The sequence below is a fragment of the Diabrotica virgifera genome, chromosome 4, assembly GCF_917563875.1.
Source record: "Diabrotica virgifera virgifera chromosome 4, PGI_DIABVI_V3a".
NCBI lineage: Eukaryota > Metazoa > Arthropoda > Insecta > Coleoptera > Chrysomelidae > Diabrotica > Diabrotica virgifera.
The window spans coordinates 180,326,837-180,343,952 of NC_065446.1; the positions used below are offsets into that span (position 1 = coordinate 180,326,837).

At 32.0% G+C, this 17,116-nt stretch overlaps 1 protein-coding gene across 1 annotated transcript in view; it reads left to right on the plus strand.

The window, feature by feature from the left end:
• LOC114339773 (uncharacterized) overlaps positions 1-17,116 on the plus strand; it is a 41,790-nt gene that overhangs the window by 3,304 nt on the left and 21,370 nt on the right. Inside the window, exons 2-3 of the mRNA XM_028290456.2 lie at positions 5,013-5,206; positions 10,219-10,366. Of these exons, the coding sequence (XP_028146257.1) occupies positions 10,271-10,366 (96 nt within the window). The 5' untranslated portion in view covers positions 5,013-5,206; positions 10,219-10,270. The remainder of the gene's footprint in view (positions 1-5,012; positions 5,207-10,218; positions 10,367-17,116) is intronic.

Here is a 17,116-nt window from a genome sequence, read left to right on the forward strand (position 1 = left end):
AAGCTTCAAAATATGAATTAATTCCAATATTTACTGACAAAGCTCCTGCACCACAAGCTTTGCTTGAAAAAAATAGCATGTAAATGTACCAAAGGATGTACAAAAAACTGCGGTTGTAGGAAGATAGGAATTAGTTGTTCAATATTATGCAAACGGTGCATGTGCATGGGTACTAATTGTGGAAACTCTAAGATAACTGAGGTGTCAGAGGATGATATTGAAGCTAAAGCTAACGAAGAGATGGACTTTCATTTTGAAAACTTTTTAAATGTCAACGTTTAAATAATTTTAGCTAAAGTGATGTTTTCTAAGACTAATGTCTATGTAATTTTTGTAAAAGAAATAATTTTAAATAATACAGGTGAAAAAATATCAACGAATCACTAGGTTTCCATTACATATTTAAATATAGATTATACACCATTTTAAAGAACAGAAAGTAAGCCCTCTTTATTGAGAAATATATAGTATATTCATGTACAAGAAAAAAAAGTTATAATGAGAAATTTCAAAAAAAATCGTAAAAAATATAAAAAAAACCTAATATTTTTTTATTAGGTATTATATAATATATAATATAATATTATGTTATATATACTATTTATATTATATAATATATTATACAATAATATTATTTTAGTTTTATATTATATTATAAAAATCGATAAAAGTGTAAAACCTTGAAAAACCTAATCTCTTAAAAAAAAAAAGGTTGTACAACGTTTTACAGTAGACCATTTTAAAGGTAATTGATTTCTATTCCCATTACGTGTACCATTACGTGTACCCATACCTAAATTTACGTAGAAAAATGTTACAGAATATTTGCCAAATAACAAGGAAAATTGCCCAAAATTGCTGTGAGTCGCGAATTTTGAAAAATCCTATTTCGAAAACTATAAATCCTAATTACCTCTACTAAACAACATTTTAAAGAAGAAATATATAGATTTTTTTTTCTGCAAAGCAATGTCTATACCTAAATACTCGTGGACAAAAGTTATGGGATAAAAAACAAAATTTCTTTCTTTTGGGTTTCTTTGTTCTTTTTCTTTTGAATATATTTTTGTAGAAAACAGTATTCTTGACTTTAAAAAGTTATATTTAGATAGGAAATTTAACCAGAAACAATTTTTATGTAGAAGTGTTTGTACCAAAAGTGCATATAACTCACCCTAATGTAACCTGTGCCCAGGGACTAATTCACCCATTTCTCAAAAACGCAGCCCTTTAAATGGTAGCACTCCGCGGTTTTTTCATATAGAGATGTCTACTGACCATATGAAATAATAAAACCCCGTTAACGTTGTAGTTCCTTTTAGCTATCTTATTTTGAATATAATCAATGGCCTATTAGGTCTGTATTTTTTTTATTTGCAGCATTGATGCCTTTAGGAGGTGTCTTGAGTTAGGAGCTCAATTGCAATTTGCCAGAGCACACGTAAACCGGAATAATGAGTGTAATAATCACTAGGAAAAGTTCTGTTTACAGATGAATCCTGACTTTGCCTCTACAATTCCGAACGATCGACGCGACGTTTAAGAGTAATCCTATGTAGACCAAATGAGCGTTATGCCCAGTGCAACATACAGAACGAATTTGAGATGGATAGGCCAGGGTAATAAGACAAAAATATACTCTGTTCGTGACACAACAGCCAGGGTACTGAAGCGTTTTTTCGACAGGTAATATCTATAAGAACAAATTGTAACTATTTCCTGCTTAGAATATGGCGGCCATTTTTATTTATAAACAATTTAGTGTCAAAGAACGGCCTTTTTTCCTTTTTTTTTTCAAATTAGTGAAAAACAGTTAGACTTATGGTTTTCTTAGTACAGACATCTTCGAGAGAATGGAAAAATCTTTAAAATGGCGTATTACAAAGTTTAATATTATTGTTTAATTTATTGTTACTATAATTGCAAAAAAAGGTCGAAATTAAAAAAAATAATTTCGCAATAACTAGTGTAAAAATAAGTGTACAGCGTTGAAATTTTTGTCAAGTGAGATTTCTTTTAGGATTAATATGTGACAAAAATTTCAAAGCGATTCATTCAATAGTTTAAATTTTATTCAAATTGTTTATCCCAGAGAGCTTTTTGCAATAACATAAGTCAGAAAAAAATAACATTATAACCATTCTACAGGTGTCAAATGAAAAAGCATGAACTAAACTTTCAAATGGGTTTAAAAAAAAGTGAATAAAAAATGCATTTATTAGTAATATATAATTATGCAAAAGTACCGTCAATTTTTCCTTATAAACTTTTTGAATAACTTTTTTCAAAAAAATATATTTTTTACCGTTTTTACGTGCACAACTACCAAGTAATGTTATGTATATGATAATTGATGAAAAATTGTAATAAATATATACAGTGTGTCCACGCGGTGTGCCCAAGAGGAAAAACTTTTTATTTTCAATTTTAGCGAAAAATGTCATTCTTGATAAAAAGTTTTGCTTGTTCAAAAACCCCATAAAACGAAATAAAATTCAAGTTTTTCAAATCCTTCTTAATTTTGTAGCCAATTTTATGTAAATTCCTATAAATTTTTGCACTAAGTTCGAAATTGTAAGAATAATAACTTAGGAAAATAACCCTTTCGCTTCTTTGGATTATGAAGCCAGACTTTTTCGTGCTCCTTGAAACATTTAATTATTTATTAATTAAATAATTATTAATCTAATAATTTTAATATTGACATTTATCACAAGATAAATTCTCTATTGAACGCTTAACATTGTCGAAAAAAAATGACAATTCGCAAATTATTTATCGGAGTTGACAGTTACTAAGCTATATTGTGGCTTGGCTACACTAGATTATTGTTACGATTTCGAACTTAGTTCAAAAATTTATAGGGATTTACATAAAATTGGCTACAAAATTAAGCAGGATTTGAAAAACTTGAATATTATTTCGTTTTATGGGGTTTTATAACAAGCAAAACTTTTTATCGAGAATGATATTTTTCGCTAAAATTGAAAATAAAAAAGGTTTTCCTCTTCGGCACCCCAACTTTGGTCACACTGTATAATTTATTACATAAAACTTCTTCTTCTTCAAGTCCGTCTCCTATCGGAGGTTGGAAATCATCACAGCTATTCTTATTTTACTGGCGGCTGCCCTAAATAGGTCGATGGAACTGCAGCCGAACCATTCCCTCAGATTTCTTAACCAAGATATTCTGCGCCTACCGATACTTCTCTTACCCCTGATTTTACCCTGAATGATCAGTCTCAGCAGCGAGTATTTGTCACCTCTCATAACATGGCCAAAGTATTCAAGCTTTCTTCTTTTAACAGTAAGTACAACTTCACATCCTTTTCCGATCCGACGTAAAATTTCGGCATTCGTCACGTGGTCCACCCAAGATACACGTAGCATTCTACGGTAACACCACATCTAAAAAGCTTCAATGTTTTTAATGCTGCCCATCTTGATGGTCCATGACTCAACTCCGTATAATAAAGTGGAGAAGATATAATACCGCAGCATACGCACTCTCAGATCAAGATTTATGTCACGACTACAGAGAAATATTTTCATCTTGTTAAATGCTGATCTAGCTATTTATATTCTTGCTCTTATTTCTTTTGTTTGATCGCCTGTATGATCCAGGCAAGCTCCAAGGTATTTATAGGAGGATACCCTTTCTATAACCGTGTTATTGACAACCAAATCATTCCTGGCCAAATCATTCATTACATAAAACAAATAAAAAGTTTATAGGGAAAAATTGAACATACTTTTGCATAATTATTTATTGCTAATAAATGTATTTCTTTATTCAATTTTTTTAAACCAATTTGAAAGTTTAGCTCATTTTCTTTCATTTGACACCTGTAGAACGGTTCTAACACTATTTTTTTCTGCTTGTGTTATTTGAAAAAAATAGCTCTCTGGGATAAACAATTTGAATAAAATTTAAACAATTGAATGAATAGCTTTGAAATTTTTGTCACATATGAAGCACCAAAGAACCCTTATTTTACAGAAATTTCAAAGCTGCACACCTATTTTTACAACAGTTATCGCGAAATTATTTTTTTTAATTTCGAATTTTTCCAATTATATTAACAATAAAAATAAGTATATTGTATTTTGTAATACGCCATTTTAAAGCTTTTTTTATTCTCTGGAAGATGTTTGCACTAAGAAAACTATAAGTCTTGTTTCATTAATTTGAACAAAAAGGAAAAAAACCGTTTTTGACACTTAATTGTTTATAAATAAAAATGGCCGCCAGATCCTACGCATGGAATAGTTACAATTTGTTCTTATAAGAAAAATATACTTATACCTGTCGAAAAAACGCTTCAGTACCCTGGCTGTTGGAGTGTCATGGAAAAAACCTTATTACCCTGGACTAAGAGGGCGTATAATGGTTTGGGGAGGAATTTCTTTAACAACACGGACAGATCTTATTCCTTTAGGTAGCAATTCTTTAAACAGTAAAAGGTACATAACCGATATTTGACAATTTACCAAATTGCCAGTTTTACATTTGTCAAGTTGTTAATTTGTCATAGCTTACTTTAAGCTTATTTTTTAAACTTAGCATAAAATGAGGGCACACTGATCATAATCATGGCCAGTTGTTAAAGTATCTAACTTTTTGATTATCCAACATAAGCGAATGAGTCAAAAAACAAAATGTTAAGAATACATTTAGCTATAGTAAGGTTTTAATTTCAGTATTTTATAAATGCTTGAATATTCCACAAGGCGTTGCGATCTTTGAGAAAAAAACGCAATTTGATTGGTACACCCGGCATACAATGAAAATTTACATCTAGCAACGCCATTATGATGGCAACTAAAAAATTGCTCAAATCGTACAAGAGGTTCAGGAAATTAAACACATTAAAAATGTCCCAATTCTAAGATGGTGCGTTAATTTCTTCGACAAGTGTATATAAATATCCCCAATAATTTTTTTTCGTTTTTTTTTTCTAAATTTATTTAACTATTATATTATTTTTAATTTTACTTTTTTATTATTTCAGTGCAATGCTGTCACATGGCATGTCTCGGCAGACTTTCAGCTTTACATTATAAATTTATTCATACTATACATAAAGTTAAAATACAATTTTAATGACTTTAAATTTTGTGCCACGATATTGATATTTTCCATCATTTTACATGGAATAACTTTACACATTTATGATGCTGGTCCCCTTTACCAACCATCACTGAGGTAAGCCTATTTTTTAATAAATATATATCTACATAATAATAAGAAAGAACTGTATTGCACTTTAAAAATATCAAAAAAACTAGGTTACAGAAAATTGAATTTCAAAGCTCAAAATCGGTACACATAAAAAATGTATTTTCTCGGCTTGCTGTAGAGCAATTTTCTTCGGATATTTTTTAATCCGTTGAAACTTGAATAGACACACCTAATTCCTAGTAGAGAAGGAAAGTATGCTAAATTTGCAGTTACTCGAGCGTTATGGGGACCTGTTGGGTTGTGAAGATTAGGTCCTAAAACCAAAAAAGTAAAGTAAAGTTTTCCACTGAAGTGGGGACTTTCCATTTTTTAATTTCATGTGCTACGGTTGTGTGAACGGCCGTAGCTCAACGGCATGGTCACTGACCTCATACGCCAGAGCACGCGGGTTCGAGCCCTGCCAACGAAAATCAATTTTTCATTTCTAAAAGTGATACAAGCCGTTTCACCGTGCCTCGGAGAGCACGTTAAGCGGTCGGTCCCCTGGGCTAGTGTGTACATCGAAACTAGTTACTTGAAACAGGGTTAAAGATGTAATTGGCGCCGGAACCTGTCCGAAAATATCTCTCCGGCAAAAATGCCATACGTTATTATTATATTATTTTTTAATTTAATTTTCCATTTACAACAATCGTTTTTTCCGATTATAGCGCCATCTATCCATAATTCGAAAAAATGTCTCGAATAAAAGTTATTTATTTTACGTTAGGAATCCAAATCTGCAATAAAAATGTTAATAAAAATTAATATTTTAAAGTAACCTCCCACTTCACCTCCGTGGGGGATCGTGTTTAGTGTCATTCGATAGATTTTTCAAAAACATTGAATACGTGTATTTGCAGTTTTTCGATCTGATGTTTATTTCGAGAAATATCGCGGCGTTCTTATTTAAAACTTTAAATTTATCCCCCCCCCCCACTTCTCTTCTCGGGGGTCGTGTTTGGTATTATTCGATAGATTTTTAAAAAATATTAAACACGTATTTTTTAGTTTTTCGATCTGACTTTTATTTCTCGAAATATTCGCTTTTTTCTTGTGAAATTTTCTTACTCACCAATTTCCATACACATTAGGTCAAACCGTCAGATTTTTTAAATATACACTTTTCTGCATGTACTTAACTTACCTTATCTTAATCTGACGATTTTGAGTTTTTCTAAGGATAGATATTTTTTTCGGACTCCCCTTACCGAATGCCCCTGTATTAAAATCCAATATAATATATGGTAGGGGTACATTTACAGGGTACAACGTTTCTCCCAATGTCATAATCTGACACGCTCGAGTAACTGCAAAAATCCCCGCTTGGGCTCCCCTACCATAAAAAATAATTAATTATCAAATCCTAAAGATGTTTCATTTTGGTTATAATAAATTATCAGTAGTAATTGCACAAGAGCTCTAAAATTATCGAATTTTTCCCGAGTGACACTTTGACAGTTTTTATTTCACGACCCGAAGGGGAGTGAAATTATGTCAAAGTGTCACGAGGGCAAATATTCGATAATAATTTTAGAGGTCGAGTGCAATTTGCTGCGATTATTTCATGAATAAAACTGTTCAAAACCAAAATTTATTTATTAGCTTTCTATTGGTCAGAATCTCCTATGAATAAAATAATCAGTTTTATTTACAGTACATACCTATTGTTATAAATAAAATTTTTATTTATAACAAAATAAAACTTTTTATAAAATTAGGCTTTTAGAAAAACTAACCAACTGTGCCCTTTTAAGGTTCTAAATACAAATATTATTTCTTTAATATTTTTTTATGATACATTAATAACAATAAACTTCTAAATATAGAAGTTTATAGAAGTTCTATAGTTATTAGATTTAATTTATAAAACTGTATTTAAAGATTATTATTTATTGCATGGAGAAAAAATGCGGGAGAAATTTGACCTCTTGTATCTTAAGAACCAGTCCTCGTAATTTAACTTTTTTCTTTTAAAAGAAGCACCTTGACGGGTCTTTTCCAGCCGTCTTCTGAATTTAATTAAAACTAATATCTACTTACTGAGATATTCGTTTGTTTTTAAACCGAGAATTTATTTTAAACCAAAAATTTGATCAAAATCTTTAAATATTCCTAATGACGCCCAAATAATCCGATTTTAATTATTATTCTATAAAGTAGTTTATAGTAGGGGAGGAAAGTATGCAAAATGTGCAGTCACTCGAGCGCTTTGGGGACCTATTGGGTTGTGAAGGGTAGGTTCTAAAACCAAAAGAAGTTAAGTAAAGTTTTCCATTCTAGTGGGGACTTTCCATTTTTAATTTAATTTTCCATTTCCAACAATGGTTTTTTCCGATTATAGCGCCATTTATCCATAATTCGAAAAAATATTTCAAATAAAAGTTACTTATTTTTACGTAAGGAATCCGAATCTGTCATAAAAAATGGGGGCTCCTATTTAAAATTTTAAAGTTACCCCCCACCCCACCTCCGTGGGGGGTCGTGTTTGGTGCCATTCGATAGATTTTTTAAACATATGGAATAAGTGTATTTCTCAGTTTTTCGATGTGATGTTCATTTCGCAAAATATCGCGGGATTCGAATTTAAAATTTTAAATTTACCCCACACGCCTCTCAGTGGGGAGTGGTGTTTGATATCATTCGATAGATTTTTGACAAATATTGAGCACGTATTTTTTAGTTTTTAGATCTATCGTTTATTTCGCGAAATATTCCCTTTTTTCTTGTGAAACTTTGTGACACCAATTTCTTTACGCTCCACCCAAATCGTCAGATTTTTGAGATATACACTGTTTTGCATGTACTTAACTTACCTTATCTTAATCTGACGATTTCGAGTTTTTCGAAGGATTTTTCGACCCCCCCCCCTTAACGAACTCCCCTGTGTTTAGAGCCAATATTATATGGTAGAGGTACATCTACAGGGTACCAGGTTTCTCCCCATTTGATATTCTGACTCGCTCGAGTTACTGCAAAAATCCCCGCTTGGGCTCCCCTACCATTAGATAGATTGTGTGCTTTTTATAATATACAAGGTGTCCCAAAAGTAGCGGAACGGTCGAATATTTCGTGATCTAAACATCAAATCTAAAAACTGCAATACATGTTTTCAAGCATTTTTAAAAATCTATCCAATGACATTAAATACGATACTCCACCCCTTGGAGGTGGAGTAGGGGGGGGGGCAACTTTAAAATCTTAAATAGAAGCACCCAGTTTTCATTGTAGATTTGGATTCATTATGTAAAATAAGCAACTTTTATTCGAGACATTTTTTCGAATTGTGGATAGATGGCGCTATAATCGGAAAAAAACATGTACCGTGATACCTTAGGTAAATTATAGAAACGGTCTAATATCTCGAGAACTACATTTTTAAATGAAAAACCAAAAAAAAAGTGTTTAATATTTTTCAAAATCCTATCGAACAACACTAAATATGACCCTCCACCCCACCCACTAGAGGTGGGGAGGGGGGTAAATTTAAAATCTTAAATAGCAACCTCCATTTTTTATTACAGATTTGGATTTGTGATGAAAAATTATTAAGCAACATTGATTCGAAACATTTTTTATAATTGTTGATAGATGGCGCTATAACTGGAAAAAGACGATTTATTAGCGCCATCTATCAACAATTCTAAAAAATGTTTCGAATAAATGTTGCTTAATTTTTCATGACGAATACAAGTCTGCAATAAAAAATGTAGGTTGCTAGTGAATATTTTAAAGTTACTTCTAGGGGGTGAGATGGAGGGTCATGTTTAGCGTTGTTCGGTAGGTGTTTAAAAAATATTAAATACGTTTTTTTTGGTTTTACATTTGGAAGTGTATTTCTGGAGATATTAGACCGTTTCTATAATTTACCTATGATATCACGATAAATGGTTTTTTCCGATTATAGCGTCATCTATCCTTAATTCGAAAAAATGTCTCGAATAAAAGCTGCTTACTTTTAAATAAGGAATCCAAATCTGAAATAAAAACTGGGGATTTCCATTTAAGATTTCAAAGTTGTCCCACCCCACATCTAGGGGATGGAGAGGGGGGTCGGGTTTGGTGTCATTCGATAGATTTTTGAATTTTTTTTTTTTTTCGATGCGATGTTTATTTCTAGAATTATTCGACCGTTCCCCTACTTTTGGGACACCCTATATATGAAAACATTGACAAATTTCTATATGGTGTAATTTTTGCGGTGAAAATTTTTAAAGAATTTCAATTAAAAAAAAATGCAAAACTATCATGCGAAATCTATCACAAAGATTTTAATGAAATTTGGTTGATTTTTTATTTATATTTATTAAGATTTTCTAGGGGATTTACAAAGGTGCTAAGTGCAACTTAGGCGGTTGAAAAACATGTTATGGTTCTTGTTTTAATTGAAATACATGTTAGTGTGTGTTTAAGCTCAAAGCAGATACTTAAATGAGTAACAACTTAACAAGCAAGGAAGAAGCAGACAATTTGTCATTTCTCAATCAAAGTTTGACAGGGTATTAAGAAATAATAACTTACACCCTTATCACCAGAGCTGGGATTTACACACAATAAAAATTTAACAAAAAGGCGCCTAAATAGACCACAACTTTTATTAAAATAAAGGCAGAAATCTAAACATACAAGCAACGATATACGATATAGGCAATATAAGCAAAATAACATAACATAGACCACTCATCAACGGTAGAAAACTGTAAAACCGTGGAATTTTGAGAATCAACACCGATTTTAATGAAAATTTGATGGCTGCGCAACCTGAGAAAATGGTACGGATGTACATCAAACGAACTTTTCAGAGCAGCCGTCTCCAAAGTCAGAATAGCTATGATGATTGCAGATTGCACTTGAAGAAGGAGATTGGTCAGAATCTCTAAGAATAAAATAATCTATCTAATTACATCTTTTACTATTTTTATATATATTCAATAATCTTTTTAAATTATTGTACAAAATACCTAGATTTACATAATTTTTTAAATTATTTCTTTTAGATATTTTGAAGCAAGGTCATTATATCACTCATTAAAGTATGTGATCTCCTATATGTCAACACCTTCATTGTGGTCCTCAAGTTTTATTGGAGTAATATTTGGAATAATTTATATTAGAAGCAGAAATACTAGTGTAAAACCAAATACGGTAAATAAATTTATAGATAATAATAATTAGTAATTCATTAATAATTATAGTCTAAGATCCGAATATAGGTCGATCTGAACCCATCTGCTTTCCGGATGAAATATTTTTTTATTAAATGTGATACGTATTACAAATATTTCTAGCATAAATTGCCTATCAAAATCGTGTCATTTCTGTCCTTAAGGGGGGCTATAGGGGTTGAAATCAATATTTCAAGCACATTTTTTTTAAGTACGGTAGAAATATTTTACTTTTAAATTAAATAGGCATATTCAGCAAAATTCATAGATTATTAAAAAATAAGCCAACGTTGGCAAATTTTTGACGACACCTCAAAATATAATGAATTTTGCGGTGGACATCAGAACTCATCATTGGATCATGGTAAACAAAAATTTCAAAAAGATTGTATTAGCTTATGAATTTTTCAAGGTAACGCAGTCAAATTTTTTTAGTTTTATTACTTTTTTTACTATTTTTATTACTATTTTCTACTTTTAACTTTTTAACCTACCCACGTATCAAGTTATAACATAACTACCCGCGTGGCGTACTTTATACGCCACAAGAAAATACACTTAAAAACAACGGATTTTTGTTTATTTTTTTTTTTAATACACTTAGTTGTTTGTTATAAACCTTATTCGGCATCAGTGAATACTTGGAGTTCCTGCTCAGTAAGCCAATTGGGATTTATAACTGGAATCATGGAATAACTAGATTCCGTGGTAAATAAAATTAGTAATAAAATATTTTTTTAAATGTTATTTTTTTACAGGAGAAAAAGTATTGCTTAAAAAGAAAAATATATTTTGTATCATAATGACTAAAAAACAATTGAAATATGTATTTATATTATGACTTATATACAGGGTGTAACAAAAATACAGGTGATTAATTAAATCACATATTCTGGGACCAAAAATAGTTCTAATGAACCTAACTTACCTTAGTACAAATATGCACATAAAAAAAGTTACAGCCCTTTGAAGTTACAAAATGAAAATCGATTTTTTCGAATATATCGAAAATTATTGTAGATTTTTTATTGAAAATAGACATGAAGCATTCTTATAGCAGGAACATCTTAAAGAAAAATTATAGTGAAATTTTTGCACCCCATAAAAATTTTATGGGGATTTTGTTCCCTTAACCCTTAAACGCCCAACCTTTTTTAGGTTCCATGTACGCCCAAGGGTGGGTAAAAAATGTCCACCTCGAAAATAGCTAATATATTTATTGAGAGTTGTTGGAAATGGATTAAACTTAAGATTCTTATGCTTAATAAACACAGCATCGTCTAAAATATTAATATAAACAATTTACAAACCTTAAAAAAAATTACAATGTACATCAAAATTAACATACCAGTAAAACCAGTAATTCCAATTTGTCGATTTTCTCCACATTCTTCCTTTCAACCTCCTCATTGGCGGATAATTATGTAGATTATGTAATTATACGTCGATAATTATACGGATTATCTACCTACCAACGAGAAATTATATAGAAACCTTTACTAACAAGTTTTACCAAGGGTGTACTTTTTATGCCCACCCATATTTAACTCAAGATGCTACTTTTATTTTCAAAAATATCGGTAGAACCAAATTAACATTCGATAAAGGGCTGCCTTTTTAACAATAAATAATTTTTTTTTAATTTTTAAACACGTACTAAATATGTTACAAGGGAATACACATGAGGTGGACATTTTTTACCCACCCTTGGGCGTTTAAGGGTTAAACCCCCCAAACTTTTGTGTACGTCTCAATTAAATTATTATTGTGGTACCATTAGTTAAATTCAATATTATTAAAACTTTTTTGCCTCTTAGTATTTTTTCGATAAGGCAGGTTTTATCGAATTGAGGCTTATTTTTCAATATGTTTACATAATGATTTTATATGGGAGTTTTGTTCTTTTAAACTCCCCAAATGTTTGTGTACGTTCCAATTAAAATATTACTGCAGTACCATTAGTTAAACACAGTGTTTTTAAAACTTTTTTGCCTCTTTGTATTTTTTCGAAAAGACACCTTTTATCGAGATTTGACTTCTTTTTAATATGGTTCAAAATATCCCAAAAAAGTAAATCATAAATAAATGTTCATATTAAGTGCGTTCGCGGGTGCCTGTCGGCGACTAGTCGGCGACAAATTAGCAGCAAAACGCATGCGCACTTTAAAATGATATAAATAATATCGTTAATAGATAAATATACAACGTATATTTGCCTGGTATGATTTAATAATTAGTTATTAATATTAACTACAAGTAAATATACCTTGTATATTTATCTATTAACGGTATTATTTATATTAAGTGAGGTTAGAAATTGTCGGCGACAATTTGTCAACTGTACCCGCGAACGCACCTATATTAGGTGCGTTCGCGGGTACAGTTGACAAATTGTCGCCGACAATTTCTAACCTCACTTAATATAAATAATACCGTTAATATATAAATATACAAGGTATATTTACTTTTAATTAATATTAATAACTCATTATTAAATTATACTAGGTAAATATACCTTGTATATTTATATATTAACGGTATTATTTATATCATTTTAAAGTGCGCATGCGTTTTGCTGCTAATTTGTCGCCGACTAGTCGCCGACAGGCACCCGCGAACGCACTTATTATTACCAAGTCTCCATAATCGTACTTAACCATATACAAATATGTGGTGGATTTGACAAATATTCGAAATATCTCGATAAAAACTGACTTTTCGGAAAAGTACTAGGAGGCAAAAAAGTTTTAAAAACATTGTGTTTAACTAACGGTACTACAATAATAATTTAATTGGAACGTACACAAATGTTTGGGGGGGTTTAAAGGAACAAAACCCCCATAAAATTTATATGGGGTGTCCAAATTTCGCTATAGTTTTTTCTTAAGATGATACTGCCGTAAGAATGCCGCATGTCCATTTTCAATAAAATATCTCCAATAGTTTTCGATACATTTGAATTAATCGATTTTCATTTTGAAACTTAAAAGGGCTGTAACTTTTTTTATGAGCACATTTGTACTAAGGTAAGTTAGGTTCAATCGAATTATTTTTGGTCCCAGAATATGCGATTAAATTTATGACCTGTATTTTTGTTACACCCTGTATATTATTATAATCATGGCGTATATTGTCCACCACCGCACCGGAAACAACAAATAATAAACTGTAAATTACGATCTTCCCAGACGCCGATTATAACGAAACTAAAACCAAATTGTAAAGCACATTCCAGTGAGAGGTTAGAAAGATAGACAAGGTCAAAAACTAAATTTTTAAATATATTTGTAGTAGAATTCTTATATCTGGCGTACAAAATACGCCAGCACGTGTAGTTAAAGGTTAATATCACTCAGAAAAGGGTGAAAATTAACATATTGATTTTTGAATAAAAAATAAGCATAAATCAAAAAATATCTGGACATCGTTACCTCAAGGAATGTCTAAAGAAAATACATACAAAATTTCAGGTGGGTCGGTGAAGTAGTTTTTTAGTTACAATGTCTACGTCTACAGCCTTTGGAAAAAGAAGTTTTAAGGAAAAAGCGTTTAAAATGTCAACTTTTATTTTCAATTCCTTTTTTGTCTGTCTGATCGTAAAATGATTAACACCGGAATATCTTTTTAAAACGCAAATAATTTACAAAAGAAACTGAGAACAGCTGTTGACAGTTGTTCAACAAGCAAGTTGAAGGTAAGGATATTCATCACTATCTCCCTATCTCCCTACATTCTACTCGCTTTGCAGCAAATTCGCGCCAGCGCTCTTGAGTTTAGTGGGAAATGGTCAACAGCTGTTCTCATTTTCTTTTGTTAATTACTGCGCGGTTCAAAAACCTATTCCGGTGTGCATTACTTTACGTTTTGACAGACAAAAATATAAATTGAAAATAAAAATCGACAATACTTTAAAACTGCTTTTTTCAAAGGCCGTAGACATTGTAACTCAAAAACTACTTGATCAACCCACCTAGAATTTTGTATATATTTTCCTTAGACATTCCTTGAAGTAAAGCTGTCTAGATATTTTTTGTTTTATGCTTGTTTTTTGTTTAACAATAATAAATATGTTGATTTTCACACTTTTTTGCAAAAGAAATCGTTGTTTTGACTTCCTGAGTGATATCAAAATCAAAATTCGATAAAACTAAAAAACTGGACAGCGTTACCTGGAGAAACTCATAAGCTAATAGAATCTCTTTGAATTTTTTGTTTACCATTATCCAATGATGAGGTCTGATATTCATCGCAAAATTCATTGTTTTTTGAGGTGTCTTTAAAAATTTGACCCCGTTAGCTTAATTTTTAATATTTTTTCTTGCATTTTTCCTTGAATAATCTATGAATTACCATACTTCAAAAGGTATGGTAATTGGTAGAAATACTTCTATCATACTTTGCATGGGTGCAATTCTGTTGATTTCATGTTTTTATGTATTATGTAGTTTTTATTTCTCTTATAAAGACTTTTGACGATTTCAACTAGTTTATCGTCAACCCCTCTTTTTATCAAGCTGTCCCACATAGTTTGTCGTTTCACCCTCTCGAATGCCTTTTCCAGATCTATGAAGGCCATATATGCTTTGTTTTTATGGTTTTTATGCAAAATATAGTCTTGTACAACCACGCCCCTTTCTAAAGCCGCTCTGTGCTTCACTCAAAATAGTTTCTGTAATGTTTCTCAGCTTTTTTTTTAGTACTGTTTCATAGACTTTGAGTGAAGAACATAACAGTGTAATTCCTCGAGAGTTGTTACAATCTTTGGGGTCTCCTTTCTTATATATCGGCGACATTACTCCTATCTCCCAGTCCTTCGGTTTCTTGTTTGCTTGCTTCTTTGAATATTTCGGCTAATTGTTGTGCACCTTTCATTCCCATATACTTCAGCATTTCCGGTGGTATATGGAATATAGAATAATAAATTACATAAATACCACACATAAATAGCTTCAGAACAATAGCTGATAATGAACAATGATTTAAAATGAACAATATTTTAAATACATATCCATAAATTTCTAAAATATAATATAATGTAATCCATTCGTACCAAATATACTGCGTATGCATAGAAAGCTAGGATCTGCAATCTGCTTGTGCTTGTAGTCGGTTCAGTTCTTTTCCCACTCCGTTATGAGGAACGCTAAGTGTTCTTTGGTCACCTGGTCCACAGAGGTGAAGATAATTGAGAAAGAGGAATTGATTCTTGTTCCGGGGCGAAGACCAAGATGGCGGTCACCAAACAATTGGTCCGAGCAAATCAAAATTCAGCTGACCACTCATTCTGAGAAACTCTTAGAGCAGCTGAAGATAGTGACCAATGGAAAAAATTTGTTAGTACAGGAAATCAAGATTTTCAGTCCCATGATCCTCACGGGCAAGCGACAAGAGATACAGGGAACCTAAAAGCCTAATTGAAGATCTAAGTGAAAGGGGATATATATTTTTGAAAAATGTTCCTAACTAAAAGTTAGAACCAAATAACCACTTTTTAGGAAAAGATATATGGTAAAAATGTATAGGACAAAAGAAAAAATTATTGTTGGGAAATATAATAGATTAGCCAAACATCAACGGAAACAATTTAATACATGTAGCCTAGGACAAAAATGAATTTTCCGTAATGGTCGCTAATCTTAACAGAGATGGCACATGCATAGTACTTACTCCGTGGCGTTACAACCCTTCGTGGGTTTTAGCCGACTTGACAACATGCCTCCACTCTTTTCTGTCTTGAGCAACCTCCATCCAATTCGCCACTCCCATCGCGCTTAGGTCTCCTGCTATATTATCTCGCCACCGGAGTCGAGGGCGTCCGCGTGGTCTTCTTTCAGTTGGTACTTCCTCCCACACCAGTCTTACTGTTCTTTGGTCAGAATGTCTTCTGAGGTGTCCTGCCCATTGGAGTCTTCTGGACTTTATTTCTTTTATGATGTTTACGTCTGGGTAAAGTTCTTCGAGTTCCTTGTTAGTTCTTATCCTATATTGTCCTGATGCTTCATCCAGCACAGGACCAAAGATCTTCCTTAGGATTCTTCTTTCCCAAACAAGTAGTCTCTCTTCCTTTGCCTTTGTTATCGTCCAAGTTTCGCTATCGGCCACGTCCACGTTACATCACAACGGGTCGTATGATTGTTTTATAGACTTGTATCTTCGTACGTCTTGTTAGTTGTTTTAATTTTATAGGGTTTTGGAGGGTAGAAAACATCTGTTGCCGGCCTGTATCCTGTTGTTTATTTCTTGTGATCCGTTATTGTCTTCATTTATTATTGTTCCAAGATACTTGAATTCTCTAAAGCGCTCAAAGTTAACGTCATCGATGGTGACGTTCTGACCAATTCTGTCTCTGTTTTGGTTATTGCGGCTCATATACATATATTTCGTCTTCTTTTCGTTGAATTGGAGCCCCAACTTCTCTGCTTCCTTCTCGAACCTCACGAAAGTCTCCATAGGATAGGTCTCCATGCATAGGAGGAGGAGCGAACCCTCCTCCTTTTTCTTGTCTCTTAAACCGGCCACCTGCGGTACTGCGGCGTCGTTCAACTTCGTTTAATTTGACAAATTGGAAAATATTTTGATCGTGTGTGAACTTGCATCCAACGAAATCATAAAATTTGACCGCAGACAGATTGGTCTGTCTGCTGCAGTACTGCAGAGTGATCCCATCGATTTCTTGAGCGAATGTTACCGTTTACAATTTGTCGATATTGTAAGATATGACATGTTCTAC